This window comes from Mytilus galloprovincialis, chromosome 10, assembly GCF_965363235.1.
Source record: "Mytilus galloprovincialis chromosome 10, xbMytGall1.hap1.1, whole genome shotgun sequence".
NCBI lineage: Eukaryota > Metazoa > Mollusca > Bivalvia > Mytilida > Mytilidae > Mytilus > Mytilus galloprovincialis.
Window position 1 is genome coordinate 28,963,383 of NC_134847.1, and position 21,527 is coordinate 28,984,909.

General features: G+C 31.7%; 1 protein-coding gene and 1 long non-coding RNA gene across 5 annotated transcripts in view; one reads left to right on the top strand and one right to left on the bottom strand.

Moving 5' to 3' along the window:
• LOC143047337 (uncharacterized) overlaps positions 1-6,514 on the top strand; it is a 28,958-nt gene extending 22,444 nt beyond the window's left edge. For all 4 annotated transcript variants that reach the window (XR_012969505.1, XR_012969504.1, XR_012969506.1 and 1 more), the window contains 3 exons: positions 3,504-4,265; positions 5,267-5,427; positions 6,288-6,514. This is a non-coding gene — a long non-coding RNA (uncharacterized LOC143047337). The remainder of the gene's footprint in view (positions 1-3,503; positions 4,266-5,266; positions 5,428-6,287) is intronic.
• A 442-nt stretch (positions 6,515-6,956) lies between these two features.
• LOC143047336 (uncharacterized) lies at positions 6,957-18,358 on the bottom strand. The gene is made up of 7 exons (XM_076220371.1): positions 18,276-18,358; positions 14,093-14,160; positions 12,344-12,475; positions 11,059-11,172; positions 10,595-10,714; positions 10,285-10,307; positions 6,957-9,579 (listed from the first exon to the last, which is right to left on the bottom strand). Exons 2-7 carry the CDS (start codon positions 14,130-14,132, stop codon positions 8,425-8,427), a joined length of 1,584 nt encoding a protein of 527 aa, XP_076076486.1. The 5' UTR covers positions 14,133-14,160; positions 18,276-18,358; the 3' UTR covers positions 6,957-8,424.
• Between the last annotated feature and the right edge of the window lie 3,169 nt (positions 18,359-21,527).

The window sequence follows — 21,527 nt, forward strand, 5'->3', positions numbered from 1 at the left end:
CACCAGTTAGAATTTTTTTCTGGATACCTTTTAGTAAGTTAAAAATAAAAAAATCCTATCAAGCTTATAAAACCCTTTGGGGAGGTACCTCATCTAAAGAAAACATGTTTCCAAGTAGGCCTAAATAAAAATATACTTTATTTATCAATTAAACTTGGTTTCAAGTATTTCTAGTCTAATACAGTATCATTTAAGGTGGTACCTAACACTACAGGGAGATAACTCTGTAAAATCAGCTAAACGTTTTAATCATGTTGTATTGTTAAGGTGTAATACCACCATTGATTTTTCCCTATTAGTTTTTGTTAAATTGGCACTTTTAAAAAAATCGTACAGTATTTACCTTTATTTCAACCAAAGAAATACTTTGCATGTGTAAAGTTTAATCCTTTCCAGTGATACAGTGAAAATTTCACACTACATTTCATTGCATATAAGAAAGTAACCACCGCCGAGGGAAGACAACCCAATTTTTACACTGCTATTTACTGGTTACCCGCTTTGGTAACTATGTAACCTTAACGTTTCAAAATATTTTATAAGACCATCAAATAAAAAAAGAATGATGCTTTCAGACACCCAACATACATATTTACGATTCAGAAAAATTTAAGTGCATTGAAATGCAGGGTTAATTTTCTACAACTGTCAAATTGAAGGGAATATTTTTTTAGGCCTACTTTCGTATGCAACCGGATGTGACGTACCATGATTTGGTGGTATTACACCGAGAAAAGTAAGCTTCTCAACGATCAAAACTAGTGCTTGTCAAACTACTATGTAACCAGTGTAATTTTTCTGATAAAATGGTTGATTCAAATTTTTTTAATTTGTTATATTTTTGACAAAGGGGCAAAGTAAATGCTTTGTCAAAATATTATGAAAATTAAACGAGCCAAATTGATTTTAGTGAAGTTGTTGGGTACCACTTTAAATTGTTTGCAAAATATTGAGTATGTGCAGTTGACGCGTAGACGAACTTTGTGCTACTACATCCGACTTTATCCTTCGAGAATGCTTTATATTTTCATATAAACATGATGCTTAAAGGGCGAAAAAATGCCTAGGCGGAATGTTTGGCTTTTGTGCTTTTCTTGATATGCATGATGCACGTAATCTGCTTAATAATATCTGTCAAATGGTCCAAACAAGAGTGTTTTTTTTTGTTATGTCTGTCTAGTTTGCTAAGGTACAGTATGGCGAAATATTTCAAAGGGTTATAAGAGTTTATTATCTAAAAACGTATTGTTATATAGAAACAACCTCTAATTGTATGAGCATTGATTCTTGTTTTCATGTTACTAGATGTTTGTTTGTACATATGTTTTTATATATATATAAATCGATAGTACTTCAAGTAATTTATGTAAGATTGATCAAGTTTATTACTGTAACAGTAATTGCAATTTAGACTTCGACAGTTACACATCTGTCGTATGCCATAAAATGACATGATTACATAAGACACATTATGCTAAAGAAACTAAGGATTTTCTTATCCCTGGCATAGATTACCTTAGCCGTATTTGGCACTTTGTTTGGCGTCACTGATGAGTCTATATATAGACGAAACGCGCGTCTGGCGTACTAAATTATAATTCTGGTACCTTTGATAACCATATTCAATCGTCAGTAAACCAGTTTCAATACTATATTTAACTTCTACAACCAAGATCTTTGTCTTTAACTCATGACAAAGAAGTTCAAAAATTATGTTTTTACATACGTTTGACATACTCAAACAGATATAAATGAATATATAAGTGTGTTATTTTTTCCTCAGAAAAGAGTCATATAGACGTTGTTTACTAGCCTTTTTTTCCCAGATTTGTGGGATTAATTGTATAACATTAGAATTGTTTAATATGTTTTCATGTGCTTGAGGTATTTGCATCCTATATGTTTACCTACTGTTTTAGAAAATGCCTTTACCCAATTACTTACATGGCAGTTGCTTTCACAGATAAAGTCTCTGAATTTCTATACACAATTTATGCCGGCGTCACACATTGGCGTATAGACCGTCGTGCACCAAACGTACAGAGACAGAGTACAAAGTCGGTATACGTTAGTTGCACGCCAGAGGAAAGCTAAGCAAACGTTAAACGCGCGCTGCATTAGTTTGAAGCACGTCGAAATACAAAGGTATACGCTTGGTGAACGCTACACAACTCGTGGAAACTTTTATGCAGCATACAAATGTTCATCCAGCTCAAGTGTGTCTCTAGCGTATACCTGTACGCTACATTCACGTTATACATACGTTACAAGCGCGTTGAACGCGCTACAGATAAGTTTGAGACACGTTTAAGGCATGTTGTAGGCGCTTCAAGACTTTAACTAAAACGTATGCGGGAATGTTTGTAACAAAAATCCCATAATAGAACGTCCAAGACACGACCGGGACGCATCTCGAATACGTTCAAGAAACTTTTGTCCTTCGTAGCGTGCATTCCATCTCTGTTAGACAATCGCCAGGGATACGCCAACATATTTTTCTTCAACGCCCGATAAACGCTTAGGTACACTTCTCGTACGTCAAATACACGCTTAAAGCGCGTTGATCACATGTTACAGTTATGATTGACAGGTTGGATGCACCCAAAATTACTAGTGTATTGGTAGCATGCATGATTTTTTAACACATCCGGCGTACTTCGGAGCTATAAGCTGATGTGTGACGCCAGTATTAGCGTACACGTCTTTCCTCATTACCAGTTTTGTACACTCAAAAAGTTGTAACTATGGTTGAACAATAAGTTATTTATTTTAAAATGTATTCTTACATCATTATGTCCGAGACCACAATTGTCGTCCCTTGATTTTCGTTGTTCCCTGGATTTTTGTTGTTCCCTTGATTTTCGTTGTTCACGAATATAGTCTCTAGTGTTGACAGTTGGTCACTTGCCATTTATTTTTATACCCCTTCAAAATTTATTTCTCCATGTTTAATGCCTTAAATGGCAAGTAGGGGGGGGTGAAATTACACTGTAAAAAAGTTTGGGTCCAGCTGAAAAAGGTTAAACATTAGCACTTCGGAAGCTGTCAAAAGATTTCAAGACGCCCTAAACATAAAATTGTCCATATTTTTAGTTAGAGCCGATGAAGTTTTCTATAATTTTGATATAATTTGTCCCATAATTAGTACAACACAATGTACAAATTTCTTTGAGAAAGCGCCGGTGGGATTTTTTTAATTTTCATTAATGTTCTAAAAGAAATGCACTACGAAATAATTGTGGTCTCGGACCATAACAATGTAATCTTATATGGAACCGTACACATGTTTCCCATTAAAGTTTTTGTAATGACTCTTTTATGTACGTTCAGAACAAGAATCATAAACATATATATGTAAAATCTCAATGTAATGTGTAGGACACTATGACGCACAGACGCTTAGAACTACTGTTTCCACATTCTCACGTCAAAATGTATTATCATTATCGGAAGGTTATGATGCATTGTGTTATTTCAATATTTGAAATACTATATATTTTTAGACAAAGGAGGAAAAACCAGTTGCAAGTCAGATATATTCGATAGTCTTAACGATGATGTCCCACTTCGAAATAAAAGTGAAGTTTGTACATATAATGATATCATTAAAGGACAGTGCATCAAATGTAAAATTGAAAAAGCATCTACTTTATTTCTGAAATGTGGCCATAGAATCACGTGTTATAAGTGTTCTCTTTTATTTACAAAATGTCCGTATTGTGACACCGATGTAATCAATAGAAAAATAACACTCCTATGAAGGTTCAATCACCAACAGCTAACATTTTTGATTTCTAGTATTCAAACGTCTCTCTGGTTTGTAACTAAATATTTTTTTCATGTGGACCATGTGATATTAAAAAGTTTATATAAAACCATGTCGTCCTTGCAATGAAAAGTAAAATGGCCATTTTCTCTATATCGATCACAGAATTTATGAAGAATAGAAATCTTTTGAACTCGCTTCACAGTCGGGAACTCTAGATCCAATACCAGGAATTGGTAAACTTTATGTCAAGAAGACAAATTTGTTTGCGGTGACGATGTGCTTGAATAACAAACATCAGAACACATCACCATGATCACTGTGTAAAAGACAACATTTTGTCATTTAAATGTTATTTCACCGATGAAAGGATTTTAAGTAAAAGCTCAGCCTCAAATGCGACCTAACTGATTTAAAAAAAAATGAAAATGCAGAGGCATTTTATTTGTAAGTAGAGCATATCGTGATGGTGACAAAAAAAAAGGACACTACATGAAAGGTAAGTGCACTTAATATTTAGAAGCATTAAAAAATAAACACAAATAAGAAAGAGAATTTAAGGGAACTAAAGGTGAGAACGACTCACATCAGTCGACACAATAGCATCTCTCCAATAAAATGTTCAGTTGTTATAATTATTCTGCCCAGTATCTGTCTCTTCTCTTGAAAAGATTTATGCGCATCGGAGAATAAGCTGTAAGGATCGACAATTGTAATGATGTCATAATACGAATGAATAGCTTAACGAATTAGTGTTTCGAATTGAAAAATGTTTGTTCACAAATCGTAGTAATTATTTTACGGGATACTTATTCGATTATAAAGAGGCAGTCGTATAAAACTCTAAGGTGAATTTGAGAAGGAGTAGGTTAATAAAACATAAAAAAAATAAAACGCCCGATTTGTCAAACAATAGAACGAATGGCAAACAAATGTCATGAACGACTTTATGCAAGCATATCGAGAAGAAAATGAGTGGTTAACGCTAGTAAAAAAATTATGATCTTAACCTCTTATTTGTATGACAGTTTTTAATAGTTAAGTTATATTGAAAATATTGGGTGAGAAACCCCGAAACGTGACAATTATTGGGCATCCAAAGTGTTTTAAACATACATCACTTAATGCAAACACAACTGATTCAAAGATTCAGACAAATATCTAAACAATCAGACAAAGATGACAATAGAAACAGATCGTAATTGATAGTACATAGTTTATAGTAAAACATAATTTATACACACTTTCTTAATAAAGTACTTATTAATTAAAACGTGAATAAGTAATCAAAATGAAGGTAACACTAATTAAATCTCACTTTTCCGAGTCACTTCAAGCATGACAAGAATCTAACAACTAAAAAGTACACAATAGTACAAAGACAAATAAACTAAAAACTGAAAAAGAAAAAAATATACCCCACGTCAGCACGTAAGACCTATACCTCAAGATTATAAGTAGACACTGAATATTTATCTTTGAGGTTATTTGAACTTTCAGATGAACTTCAACAAAAAGAGGAGACGCTCTTTGACAAATCCTAGTCATCCATGATGGTTTATAAAAGTTAAAGTAGCAATTGCAAGCTCTTGAATTTCTCATGAGCTGAGAAATGTATACTATATATGCGGTTCGTGTGGAATTATTACTGCTTAGAAGAGGTAAAGTAATGATTTCAAGATTGACATGTTATAAGAGTTGTCATATCCCGCGCTTTTTCTGTTGTCTTCATTCTCAATATCTTTTTGTTTGTAAAAGACAAGGTTTTTTTTGTCGAGATCTTGTATGATTGAACAACATTATAATATTTTTTTCCTTAAAACTTAATGACACCAGAAACTAGCAGAACACGAACAGCATTAGTTGAATAGACACAAATACGAATAAACTCCATAATGAAGATGTTTGCAAAACTTAATCTAGAGGAAAAGATAACACAAAAGGATATAAAGATGGTCAGATTGTGAAACATGTCTTCGGTGAACGATTAACAAGTGCCAGGATATTTTTGTAAATTTTATGGGGGCTAACGGGTATACATCATTTTTTTTATATAGGATTTCTCTATCATGTCTATATTTTTCTATAAATGAACTTTATCATATACTTGAATTGATTTTGTGGATGACTTTTGTACCAAATTGATAAAGTAACAACTTATAAAGTAGTAAATAAAATTTGTAATAAAAAAGAAAATGTCTAATTCTTTTCTAAAATATTTTAACCTTCGAGCCTCCTTAAGGTAGATAAACTGTAATCGTTAAGATCAAATGAATAGGATAACATGGACACTATTCCGCGAAAGCACATCAAACCACGTACATCTACTTACTAAGTAAGAGTATATTTGATAGTTTCTACTTTTAGATTAATGATAAAATACACTTGTCTTATGCTCACTTCAGTACTGAAATAAAAATTCAGTACTGCACTAAATATAATAAATTTGTATGCGTTTGTTATGTTTGTGCTTTTACCATCGTCATAAAAAATATGAATATTTTCAATCATTTATTTCCAGCAGAAGAAAAAACAAGGCTAGAACAGGATTCTTAATGTACAAAACGTTTACAAAAAGTTGAAGAAAGAACTGGTGAAAGATTCCACAAATGCGTTTTTTGTTTATAGCAATGCAACTGTTAATTTTCTGAGTTTGACTATGACGAATATCACTATTATAACGTTGTGTTTTCTGTAATTACTTCTATGTCTTCAATTTGTGATAATAAAACACTCTGTATAACGGAATCAAGGAACATTGTATGCTTAAACTCAATAATAAATAAAAGACAACAAAAGCCGTTGACTTTATGTAACTACTTTTCATTTTTTTTATGAACATGTGTTTTGGTCGTTTCAAACTATGCTCTTCCTTTTTAACTATTGACTGTTATTGTAATTTTTATCGTGTCATACAAATATTAGTGTATTTTAGTAGCTTCGTATCCTAGTGAGTTTCTCGATATTAACAGAAATAGACGACTTCGTATTAGAATCTATGACATATACGTGATGATATTAACATACCTATTACCAACTCATCATTTCTCAGCAGTAACATTCCCTCGCGATCGGCCCTCAGCATGGCATTCACATATCTTAAGTGTTTTTGGTTCGTGAATTTTCATACGATTCGGACTTCATAAACAGGGGTGTGATCCAACAGAGTTGTGATAAAAAACAACGGAAGTCAACTTTGCTTTTTTTTTCATATATACATATATATATATTCATACTGCACATTTACACATCTAAGTGTTCTTAATCTTCGTAATCTAAGCAAGATTGATTAATACTTTTGTCCAGTATGGGTAAGACTATGGTCGAGTAAGGTTTAGACTTTGGACGAGTATGGTTCAGAATTTGGTCGAGTATGGTTCAGAGTGTGGTTGAGTATGGTTCATATTTTGATCAAGTATTGTTCAGATTTGGTAAAGTATGGTATGTACTGGTTCAGAATGGTTCAGAGTTTGGTCGATGATGGTTCATATTTTGGTCAAGTGTTGTTCAGAGTTGGGTCGAGTATTGGTCAGAGTTTTGTTAAGATTGATTCAAACTTTTGTCCAGTATGGGATAGACTATGGTCGCGTATGGTTCAGACTTTGGTCGAGTATGGTTTAAAATTTGGTCGAGTATGGTTCAGAGTGTGGTTGAGTATGGTTTATATTTTGATCAAGTATTGTTCAGATTTTGGTAAAGTATGGTAAATACTGGTTCAGAATGGTTCAGAGTTTGTTCGAGGATGGTTCAGACTTAAGTCGAGTATGGTTATGAGTTTGGTCGTGTGTGGTTTATACTATTCTCGAGTAAGATTCAGAGTTTGATCGAATATATTTCAGACTTTGGTCGAAAAGGGTTCAAAGATGGGTCAATATAAAAATGAAGATGTGGTATGATTGGCATTGAGACAATTTTCCACAAGTGACAAAATGGCACAGAAATCAACAGACTTTGGTCGAGGGTGGTTCAGAATTTAGTCGAGTATGGTTCAGACTTAGTTCGAAGATGAATTTTCACGAACATCTAGACATGCTAGATGTTTTATTTGTTTGATAATGCACTAACTGGAAAAAGTCTTTTCTCAATTTTATATTCGTCATCTCAAAACCCATTTCATCTTTAAACATTTGACTTCATATGCGATAATAAAAAGGGCACAGGTCGAATCTACTTTGATGGTACGGTATAACCATAATTTAACATTTATAAGGTACATTAATTGTATCTTGTTTCTTATGCACATAGGAAGCATTGTTGCCATATATTTACATTATAATTATCTTTGAAGATCGTCAGTTTGCAGTTGTTGTTTGATTGAGCTGATTATAATAATATATTCTTATATTACTAGTAAAAATGTCACTAAACACAATCAATGTGTGTTTAGAGATATATAACACCAAATATAGCTAGAGAAGTAATCAGGTATGTGCTAGAAGAAAAATCCGTTTATTCAATCCAGATAAAATATTTTTTCTGTTAAACCTTTTACGAAAAATCAAAAATTAACTCACTCTAAAGAAACCTCATTATACATATCAATATATTTAAAAGTGGTTTTCTTGGTTGCATTCCCCCTTTTTACAGATCGTTTCGATGTTGATAAGATAAATTAAACAAACTTCAAAAATCATTCTTCAGTCGTCTTTTCCCTGGTTTTAACTATCAAATTGATTATTATCAGTGTTATTTTCGTCTGTACACTGTTGATCTAAATCTCTATCAGTACTACATTCACTAGGACAACTTTCATATTGATCAGTACCGCTATCACTAGTCAAACTCTCCAGACTTTCGGTTTTGAATTCCCTCACAAACTCATTACATTGTTTCTGATTACGATTAAAGTTTGGTGCTTCATCGTCATTGTCTAAGTATCGTAGTTTATATGGTAAAAGTGGGTGCATGCTTGGCCATGGTATACTTGGTCTATCAAAGGAAGTCTTACAGCACCAATCAAAATCGTGTCTAAACGATCCATATACCGCCTGTCGTATTATGTTTTCATCAAAATATTCATTCACTAAATCTCCTATTTCATTTTCCCATGACTGTAAATATATTTTCAATTCTCCAGATGAAGTCTTGGCATTTGTTTTCACTCTAGCATTTTTCATCTTTGATCGAACAAGCCATTGTTCATTAAATCTGTTATTGGTGTGTCGTTCACAGTTGGCATTAGTGTTATCAACATCTTCATTCTGTACGACTGACTGTTGCTTTTCAGCCTGCGAAAATTTTGTATCTTTGTTATTTTTAATATGACATTTAGAATTTGAATTATATCTTTGCTGATGAGCATCAACAACTTCTGTCGGTGTATACTTATTGAGTTCGTTCAACCGTTTTAAGCTACTTACATTATGACATGTGGTTGACTCTCTATGATTGCTGTTGTAACATTGCGATTGATTTCGAAGGGCCTGATTTTTGGTTTCAAATAACCGAAGTACATGTTTCAGTCTGCTTATTTTTGTGACATTATTACGATTTTGGAATTCCTTTGCAAGACGGTAAACGACATCTTTACTGTCACTGTGTAATATTTCAATGTAAAGGTATCTATCGGTTTCCGTAAAAGCTATAACATTTGAATAACTGCTCAAATCTTCAATTTCATCCACTCTTTGCAAATATGTAGAAGCAGAATTCATTTCCCCTTTTAAGGTAAAAAGTGTGCAGGTTTTCTTGCGATGCATAACATATCCATTTTCAAATTTCAGAGTTGTCAGTAAACTAGCCTCTCCATATATGTACAATTCTTTTGTACTATGGAACCTGAGTCTAGCTTCTTCTCCTCCGTAGGAAAGTGTCTATAAATAAAACAGAAAGGTCATTTTAGTTAGTTTAAATGATGGTTAATTTTCATAATTTTACTGATTTTTCCGCATGATGGGTTATGCTTTGATACAAGTATGCATGCATGATCCTATCGAAGCATCCACTCTGGTTCCTTTTGTTGTTCATGCAATTACCCTTTTTCTTATTTTTTCTTTTGAAATTGATTTACGATATCCCTTTTACAACAGTATATACTCTCGCGTTAATCTTTAGTGTGCTTTACCATGGCGTGATATACTAGTGTATGGAATCGATAGTTTCAGTTAAAACGGCCCTTACGTCCATAAAGACTAATTACATGAGTTGAGAATTGGCGAACAATACAATGTTCACAGAAATATAAATTGAATTATAACTCTTATTCTATTTCTAACTGGATAGCAAATTTCAAAAGTTATATTTTTTGTCGTACTGGAATCTTAAAAGCTTTTTTTTACAGAAAAAGGGCTGCCCATTGATGAATGTAATAATATGTATATATTCGTCCTCTAAATGATTTCTAAGGATATGTGTCTCTTGTTTATTATACCAAGTCTCAATGTGTTTATATATTTTTTTAAATTGGTTGACAACATACCGATGATAGTTACTGAGAATAGGATGAGATGGTATACTTGTATATGCACTTTTTGTATTAAGAAATAAATTGTTAATAACCGCAATTATTTTTTTTTTACCTGTAACGCGCCTTGATCTTGGTCTACAAAAGAAATGAAATTAATCAAATGGCAAAACTCTGCTTTATAATAGATAAAAAAAGAACATTATTAAAATCTGCATAAACATGATAAATGTAAAAAGGATAAAAAAAAAATGTAAAATGATAACAACAATGGGTTCGTTGAACAACGGTTAGTGAATACAACTTAAAATTTACACAAACTAAAAAGTAAATTTTCATACTAATGCTTTTAAATTTAATAAGATTCTTGGTATACATGAATGTGGTATATATCCCAAATAATTATAAGTGCTAGTAATATTTACCGTCCTTTGCTGAAGAAAACCCGATACACTCATTATGGTATGGAATTGACTGACTAAGGTCCAAATCAGAAGTGCTTTGCATATTGCATGATTTTCGAAATTCTTCATTCGTGATATTACCTACATTAAGAAAGATAATTATATATTATTTCTCTAATATCAATGATATAAAACGGTATGAAGAAACAATTTATCGAAAAGAAAAGAAAATCAATATCTAAAACAATATGATTTGATCACTTTGATGACTTTAAAACATCTGTAAAACCATATTTGTTTCCCTGTACTTTTAGGGACTATTTAAGTTTCCTTTATTTTACATGTTTGACATGTAGTTACCAAAAAGATCCTTCCCCGCCTGACAACATTTTTTATAAAGTCAATGCAATGTACCTAGGAAAGATATTTTCAAAGAATAATAATTAAAAATAAGTGATTCATCCGTCAAATTCGTGTCTACGTACCATTTGGATATACAATTTCAGCTTCGAATTTAGTCATGTATTGTGTTTTTATTATTTCTTTAAATTTGGAACCAGCTGGCAGTTTAACATTTAATCTTGAACGCCCTGAATCCTCTGAAATGATAAACAGAAACATATGTAGTTTGTTTTTTTTTCAATTAAAAGTCACAATTAATGATACAGTTATAATCTTTATATAGAGTAAATAATGTTTCTTCTATTTTTCTTGTTTGTTTCAAATATAAAGGTATCGCATTCAAAACACAGAAAAGAAGAAAAACATGACTATAGATTGATATTTTTCAAAAGATACAAGTAATGTTGTATGTTGATACCTTAATATAATACTACCTTAGTCTTGTGTGCTTTATTCTTTGTTTTGCATGGGTCATTTACATATATATATATATATATATATATATATATATATACAACTCGTCTAAACATCAACCCAACAATGTTAGATCTGTAAATTTGCTTTCGCAAATTTTTGGTTCTTCCCTCGCCGGGATTCGAACCCATGCTACTGTGATATCGTGACACCAAATCGCCTGCACTGCAGCCGTCCCGCTAGACCACACGACCACCTGGGCTCTCAAAAAAAGAGCTTTCGCTGGCCGTGTGTTACCTTTCTTCGTCAGTTTTAATCTAGCGGCGTACTACAGTACATGATATATAAGGCATGAAGATGTTATTGTTACAGATCAGCTAAATTATCTATAGTAAAGGACCCTACAAATATATACATATGTTTCGAAGTTTATAATGTTTAATGACGTCTATTTTCGCTGAATAAGTACACGGTTTTATTAGAGACCATTTGAATTAGTCTCCAGGTGCGGGATTTTCTCGATATGTTGAAAATCCATGAGTGGCTTGGGTTGATTTCTACTCTTTTGTCGGGTTGTTGTCTCTTTGGCATATTCCACGTTTTCATTTTCAATTGTATTACCATACAGAATTCTGCATCCAACAATTATAACCTGAAAGTTGTTATCTAAAGTATTGTTCGTGGGTACCGTAAAATACAATGTTCCCACCCCTTATATGCTAAATTCATTAAACTGAATAATAAACAAAACATTCCGAAACAAGTCATGATATCAGACTGCATTTAGTTTCTTCCTAAACTTTTTTTAATCGTTTTTAAACGTTTTCGATTATTAAAATGGATCGTCTCAGCATTTGGCTTGAAACCTTTTTGGATGGACATCATTTGTCGCAATGCAGACCTACATCAAAGATGGTATTATTTTGTACTATTAGACTGTATATTAAAGTATACCTTGGTAACATAATATCTCTAATGACTGACAGCCTTGTTCAATAGAAATTTCAGGATACACATACTTGTGCTTCTTATTTCCGGTTAGATAATTGAAAAATTTCCAAAACAATGATTTCAGTGTCACTGGTTCTAGGAAAAAAAAATAGAAATATATTTACAAAATTATTAATAAGAAATAAAAAAAATTTCGTAAACAATATAAAAAATCCATTTTTGTAACATTTGTAATTTAAAAATTAAAACATTTTACTTCTGAGGAAGATTCATTTTTTTTCAGTGTTTACCATTGCAAAAAAGTAATATCCTTTATTTTCAGCAGAAGAATAAGCACCGAAACGTACGTGCCAAAAAACCCAACTGAATATAGCAGAAAAATTCAGTAGACAGCATACTGTTCAATTTAATGTTCATACAAAGACTAAAAGTTAGAGCTCATAAAATGTTGATGCGTATTTTATATCAATGGCAAAAGTCTTCTGAGCATGTTCCGCAGTTAACCTTGCGGTACCCCCGGCCCATCTAGGTATAGTATTCGGTTGGTCAGTTTTGTTGTGCGCGATATACAAATGGAATGTCACTCCTCGTTAAAATAGCGATATTGTCTAACGGTGAAACCCATGCCCTCTTGCACGACAAATAATTTTACAGCAAATTATGTAAGGATGAATATATATTGCAGGTAAAATGTTTCCCCATTATTGTCCATTGACGGCATCAATATACATTAACAGTATATCACAGCTTTAATAAAAAAAAACAATCAATTTTATCCATTTCTGCGTAGCAACATCCCAGCGGCACCAGCATATTGAGTATATGTGTCTCAATTGATACGTTACTCTAGAGCTAGCTCAAAGTACGTTGATTTTATTGAACAAGGAATACTGCTTCCTCAAAAGTTGCTAAAACAGGGCTATGAAACAATCAAATTAAGGTCAACCCTCAAGAAATTTTATGGTTGCCATCATGAGCTGATTGGCCATTATGACAAAAGTGTGTCTGAAATGATATCTGATATTCTTGCTCAGTCATAATAACCTTCCATCATTATCGAACTGAACAAAGAAATAACACGACGGGTGCCGTATACGGTGCAGGAAATGCTTACCCTTCCGGAGCACCTGATTTCACTCCCGTTTTTAGTGGAGTTCGTGTTGTTTCTTAATTATTATTTATAACTGTTGATGTAAATTTCCTTTGGTTTTGTGAGTCTTTGTTTACTCCTTGGTTTTGATTGTTATTGTCTTTATGACGTCCATTATCACTGAACTAGTATATTTTTTTATGGGCATTTTGAAGAACGCCGTCGGGTGCAGAAGTTTATCACTGCATTGAAGACCCATTGGTGGCTTTCATAATCATGTATTTGTTTGCTTTTTGTTCGGGTTGTTGTCTCTGTGACACATTCCCCGTTTGCATTCTCAATTGTAATCAATAAAAAACATTCCGCAAGGAGGTAAAATAACAAAATACTTTAAACTAAGTTTTTGGTAAACATTAAGACGAAAATTAACATTCCATAACTTCATCAAAAGACATACATTGGTAAGGAAAGAAGACAGAAAAAGTAAAATAGACTTAGGTCTGGACACTAATAGCTTACAGCTTATTCAGATGATTTGAAAATTGACTGTTTGGTGGGAACAAGCTCCGAAAAAAGTGAGAAACGAACAGACGCCAAGTGACCTCACCCTCCTCTCTCCCTTCCACACTTTCTGGAAAAAAAACCCTCATACCAATTATTACCTTGTGCTCCTGAAAAAATGTTATCCATCATTTTCATCATATGTATTCACTAAGTGTTACTACAAATCCTAAAACAAAAGTGAAGGTAGTTCATGAATCATATTACTGATTTGAATAACTTAATAAGTTAGAATATTATAACACAAAACCTTTTGTAAATTTATAACTGCATATATATTTATCTACTATTCTTCAAAATTTGGAAGTTATTTGACTTCTTCGTGTATTGTTCTTGTATTGCTATAGTTAAATATATTTGTCAGTACTTGTACAAGTGTTTGAAACAAATACTTCGTAAAACTCGATTTGAACTCGACATTGAGAGCTGGTCTATTGAACTTAAGCAAAAGTAACATAACCAACGACAATATGTAATGCACAAAAAGTAAACTTCGTTTATCTTACAATATATCGAAAAGAAGTAAATAATTGTGTATAAATTGACTTCAGATCGAATTAAAGGCAGACAAAAATGTAGACACCAATATTGAAAATAAGGCAGATGCAGTCAACAGTTTCTCTTTTTCTTCCATTTTTCAGTTTTGTAAAAGTATTTTGCAACGGGAAATTCGATTAAATACATATACTAGATCAAACACTTAGTCTGAAAAGACCAGTTTTTGTCTGAATTTGCATGAATTTTTACTCGATATTCTTAATTTGTATGAATTTTTTTTTAAATTCTTGACATAGTATGAATTTGTCTAATAAGGTTCTTGATTTTTCTAGACAAGTGTCTTGACAGTATGAACATTGTCTTGAAATTTCTCGACAATTCCTGTATCATCTGATAAGAGTCTGGATAAGTCTCGATCAATTCCCGATTGTCTTAAATTTGTCTCGATCTGTCTTGACATATTCATGACATTCTTAATAATGTCTGAATATATCTTGACATATTCTTGACATTCTAAATAATGTCTGAATATGTTTCAACACATTCTTGACAGTCTTAAATATGTCTTGACACTATCTCAACAGTATAAATTTCGCCTGAAATGTTAACAGCTGTATTCTGTACTGTTTATTACATTCTATTGCTGTTATATAATCCTTTTTTTTATGGCTAAACTAAACTTTGAGTAATCAAGGATTAATTTGGAATAGTAAGAGGTCAACGGACAGAAAATCACAGGACAAAAAGTCACAGTACATAAGGTCACAAATTTGGTAGGACAAAAAGTCACAGGACAAAAAGTCACAAATAATTTGTTGACAATTGTTTGAATATATAAGAGAAATTTCTTTTTAATACATATATTCATATTGAAGTTTAGGAAATGTGTCATAGTACTAGAAAAATCAAGATCTATTTAATTTTTATCATGCAAAAGATATTTTCTCAGCACCATACTGCCATTTTAGTGCCAAGCCACTTTGACATTTTTTTTTAACAATTTTTTTGATCATCTTTGATATTTTTTGATAAATTTTGTTTAAAAAATTGGTTTATATAAAATAGTTCAAGAAAAATACAAAAATATTTTTGTAGAAATAAGCGGTTTATATTCAAAGAAAATAACCACAGAAAATGAATTGTGATTTTTTTCTCCTGCAACTTTTCTCCCTAGACTTTTTGTCCTGTGACTTTCTGTCCTACATTCTAATAAGATACCGTTTTGGTGCAACTAAATTGGCAAACCCTAAATTATCCTCATGTAGTTTAATTTTGTTTTATTTTTATTAAACGTTTAATTAATTGTTTTCACTAAGAATGTAAGTCGAAGTTATTGACAAACAGCATTTAGATTTTTGCCGTTCGCAAAACTGCAAGTCAAATTTGCTATGCGAAAATAGGTGTGTTGTAGGTAGTTTCAAAATGTGACCATGTGTCATTTTTGGACCCCACAATTCATCTTTTGGGTTTGTGTGGCTAAAAAAAGAGGGGCGTTCGTGTTGGTCAAATAAATTGTTCCCATCTTGATTCAAAAACCTTATTCATTTTTAAGAACAACCCAAAAACATTTTGTTTTCAAATATGAGTATTGAACTTTAATTTTTTTTTTATCAAAAATAAATATTTGTGATAATTCCTTCCTGAAAAGAAAAAAAATGTTTAGATAAATATGCATGTCTGTTTGATATCCATTTCATAAGACCAATGATTTCTATAGACCAATGAATTCTATAGAAATCATTGATGGGACCCATTATAAATACATTTTTTTAAAATTATTCCTGGTATAGATAATAATTTTTTTTTTAATCTTTGGGAATTATTTAATTTGTTTTTATGTTAGAATAATTAACTTCATAATTTAAAGAAAAAAATCCGTTTTAATTCAATTTATTTCATCAAAATGATGATTTTCATTTTCATTTATCAACAAACTTTTTAAATTGTAGTGGCATGGTCGGTCAACTGATACATTGTATTGCTGATCACAGGAAAAGCAGTTATTTCTAGTTGACATTTCAAGACAGTATTCAAATGTCAAGAATTTGTCAAGAAATTTGAAGACCATATTTAGAGAATGTCGAGTAAAAGTTCATGCAAATTAAGACAAAAATAGGCCTTTTCAGACTTTTAGACTTTTTTGGTGATGTGTGTTTTAAAAGGCATACAAAAATTATAAAAACTATTCATCTGGTCATTAACTGTATCAAAAAGGACAAACCTTACTGTAACATGGATGAAATATTTAAAGAATATATGAAAATATTATTGAGGTTTATTACATCTTTTTGCTATAATAGACACCTATCTTAATTTACACGTATAGGGTACTTTAAACATGTGGTAGCTTGTATTTTTGTATTGTACAATTCATTACATGTACAATATTTTTTACATGTTATAACATGTACAAAATCGCAACTTGTACACGACATTTACATGTCAATTAACGTATTATTATAGATCAATGTTGTGTTTATAAGCAAACCTAAGTATTGTTTGTGAGAAATTCGCGACGATTAACAACATAAAAAATACACCGATTTGATTACTCATAAAGTTAAAACATGCTAGCAAATAATACATGTAATAGCAAAAAAAAACCTCTGAGTATATATATTATTAGCTTCACATCATTTCCTGTTAAACATCATATATATATTTATAGACTTTTTCTACAGACGCCGTAATAAAACTTTCAATAGGAAATGCCCAAGGAACGAAAACCACACGAATTCATCTATTTTATTTACTGTACATTTTTTAAAATGTCGCTTTAATTCATTTAGTATACTGTAGCTGAACGAAGTTTTTTAAAACCTAGTGAAATAGTGATTTACTTTTGTAACACTGCAATATGTAATAGGTCTTTCAATTCTGTATGTACATTAAACAAGACATATTAAACTTTCAAAGAAAAAATAATTATTTGGGGTATCATGCTCTTGAAGAAAGAAGATTCATTGAAAATTATACGCGTGTTGCAGTTACTCGCAGAGATATATATCATATATATTAAAAAGAATAAGAATACTATATTTCCAATTAAAGGGCCATGTAAAGAGCTTTCATCACATTACATACAAGTACATTAGATTAGACATACATTTAGAGACATACATATATATATATATATATATATATATATATTATATAGAGTCTATAAGAATCTACCAACCAGTATTGTTATCGGTATTGTTACACAATCTTTCAGACTCATATATATTATATACATATATATCTACACACAGGCAGATATAAACATATATCTATTTACAGTGATGGTGTGCTTCTAAAAATAGATTACCATCCTGTATTTATATGATCATTTCTGTACACTAAAAAGAATACTTCGTGTATTGTATCAGAGATCCTTGTTTATAAATAATTCCTACAAGAAGGTAACACCTCCCGATATGAAAGCTTATTTTTTACAAGCTAAAGTTAGAGGAGGGGGTAAGGTCTATGCGCAATGATAGGCGGTGTTGTTGTAGAAGTTAGGCATAAAAAGTACAGGTTTGAACCACGCTCGGGGAGAAAGTTACGAATCAGATCTATTCTAACATCTTTAGGTTGATTTTCTAGGCACTTTATATATACAAGTTCAAACCTATGATTGCATTGGATAAAAACCGCAATTTTTAAACGTGTGCATGTAACAAACTTCGTTCAAATATCTTAATCATTGTTAATCGAAAATTTGCAGTCACCTGGTACTTCAGTATACATGGTTTTCTGATAACATTCTGGAGTATTTACGTCATCTTACAAATATGATATACTTACGTATGTGAGCTTTCAGCGCCATTTTATTTTATGTTGATATTCGTTTCGATCTATTTTTATCATTGAGACTTCCCCGTATCTGTTTTAAGAAAAACAGTTAACAAATGTTCTTATAATTATTCAGTTAAAAAGTAAACTAACATATGTTTAAGTCTATATTTCAACGAGACTAACATATTATCCTTATAATCAAAATCATTAGCGATGTTACTCAGGTGGTAGACACCAGTTATTTTACAATAAATCTTTAGAATTTCATGGATTTATGATTTTATTTTCCTGAAAATTCATTCAAGCTTATATCGAATAAAATGTATGGTTTCAAGGAACTAAGATGTGTGCGTGTTTATGTAAATATATAGAAAACCTTTAAATGTGGGTGTCTGTCCAGCATGGAGATTTTTAAATGTTGTAAATGCATTGCAAATAAGGAAAAAATTGTGCTGCTCTGATACCAATCTAATGCTTACCTGTAGAATCCTGCTAAAAGCCGACAAGAACTTTAGGCAAAATTAAAGAGATAAAGGATATTTAGTGAATTTGAGTCTGGTCCGTACCTATCCTTACCATCAAAATCTCAAGATATTTGTTTTTACAAAAAAAATAATATTGTCCCCACTTTGATTGGATGCCGTCAAGTGAGGAGACCCCAATTTTGACCTCTAATTGGACCCATGTGTGAAGAAAATCCCCAACCTTTGTATGCAACTACTTACTTGTGTAGTACACTAGCCTAGAATTTACATTCATTTATTTTTTTAGTCCACATGATTCAATTGTATATCTCAATGCGCATGCTTAACTATAACAAAATTTCTGCGTGGGTCACATGTTCTGGTACACCAAAACTGGTACCTACCACCTCAGTAATACATTTTCGTTACTTTCAGTTTTCAAATGCAGTGTCCTAACCTTGTCATGCTGGTGTCACTAGCTGCGTACACAAGGTGTATAATGACGAATTGGCAGCATAACGACACAACTGTGTATCATGATTTATACTTTCTTTCAAATTCAGAACTGTTGCGTGCAGTTTTTATTTGAAATTGTCCTGAAACGTTTAATTTCCATGTAAGTTGATAACATGTAAATATTTATCACAGAAAATCAAATCTATTAATACTGTGTATATAATACAAAATCCGCGGCAATAATTATTCAGCCTTCAAATATTGTAGTTTAAGAATCAGAAACGAAAATGGTAACTTAATTAAAAGGGCACTAGCTACGAGATATATAAAAAATATATAGTATGATTTTTTTTATCCAATCATTAATGAAGGTTAAATAGTGAAATAATAATTTGCTTTTACATGTTTTATCAGCTAAAATGTTTCAATTTTGTCGAATTAAGATAATAAACATTGATAATGAATTATTCACTTGCAAGTGAATAGTTCGACCTCATGAAATCCGTATTCATGTGAACTTCAATTTAACCCGTAGAAAGTTATGGAATAACACATGCATTGTCCGTGTACGGTTATTTAAGGGAAAAGAAAGTCAACATTGAAAGTTAAACAGAGGTAAATAATTTGATTGACTTCTTCGATCCACAAACAATCATTGTTTGAAAGGTATAAACGACGATAAACATACATTTTTAATCTTTAATACAAAATTTGGCAGACCTATAAAAATCCAATTACACGAGTTGCTTAATCTATTTATATCTATGTTTATGTTTACATCGCTTATATGGTCAGACAAGGTCACGTTTTACATTGTTATAAATAATTATAAACATGAGAATTTGAGTCAAATAGGTGAACATGAATTTGGAAGCTAGTGACTCAGTCTCTTTTTTTTTTTTATTTCCGAATATTACACAGTTTCATAAAGCAGAAAGCAATCTTAATGATACTATTTAACTAAGTATATTTATATGTGCATGCATTCTTTATTAAACATAGTCATTTTAATTTCATTTAGGCATAGTCAACCCTATTGTACGGTTCATGATTTTCCAAGCAGATTACAAATGCTCCTCAATTCACACGGCAATGCACATATTATACTTAATTACACAATATTACTATATTTTTACATTACATATATTTCATTCACAATTTCATACACATCAAACGAATTGATAACATTTTTCATTTGTCATTTTATGATCTTCAATAGCGGACTATGCAGTATGGGTTTGCTTGTTGTTGAGCCGTACGGTGTTCTAAAGTTGTAAAATTCTGTATAGGGGATTTGGTCTCTTGTCAAGATTTGTCTCCATAGCAATCACACCCAATCTCTTTTTTTTTATAATATGCAAAAATGTCTTATGTAGACGAAACGCGCGTCTGGCGTACTAAATTATAATCCTGGTATTTTTGATAACTATTTAAACCACTGTGTCGATGCCACTGCTGGTGGACGTTTCGTCACCGAGGGTATCACCAGCCCAGTAGTCAACATTTCGGTGTTGACATGAATATCAATAATGTGGTCATTTTTATAAATTTTCCTGTTTACACAACTTTGAATTTTTCGAAAAACTAAGGATTTTCTTATTCCAGGCATAGATTACCTTAGCTGTATTAGGCACAACTTTTTGGGATTTTGGATCCTCAATGCTCTTTATCTTTGTACATGTTTGGCTTTATCAATATTTCGATAAGAGCGTCACTGATGAGTCTTATGTAGACGAAACGCGCGTCTGACGTACTAAATGATAATCCTAGTACTTTTGATAACTAATCAAAAAGTGATACACCAGTCAACTTTGTGCTATAATCTTAATAACTTTAAAAACAAACAAATAATTATGTAACAAAGAAACGCAAAAATGCATATAGACAAAGCAAATTAATTTAGCAAAAAGTGAAAACCTAAGAATATCATTTTTACCATAGAAAAATAACACAACGACGGGATGTATAAGTACAGAGCAACGTCAAACGATCATCACAAAAAACACAGACCTAACAGTTAAAGTTATATTCATAAACACAAATAAAAGAGTTCTTCAACACGTTCAGAAGATAATGATCAAAGTAAGTATCTATACTTCTAGACAATCATGTATTATTTGTGAAGTTGATACGGAATGTTTATCAACAATGTTTAGAAAAAGAACGAGGCGTATTTTGCGATACACATTGTTCTTTAACTTTCAACTCAGACACTGGTGAAGTTTTACAAATCTGAGTAGCAACTGCAAGCTCTTGAAAACCGAATAAGTTTGAAATATATTTCTGAGTAAAAAGAGGCATTCCTATGCAAAGACAACGGTATAAAGTAAACACCAACCCT

Coding starts and splice junctions, on each gene's coding strand:
- LOC143047336 (XM_076220371.1), bottom strand. CDS start 14,132: ATGATGAAAATGATGGATAACATTTTTTCAGGAGCACAAG. Junction 12,476..14,092: donor CATTTTTTCAGGAGCACAAG/GTAATAATTGGT, acceptor TTTTTTTCCTAG/AACCAGTGACACTGAAATCA. Junction 10,715..11,058: donor TGAAATTGTATATCCAAATG/GTACGTAGACAC, acceptor TTCTTAATGTAG/GTAATATCACGAATGAAGAA.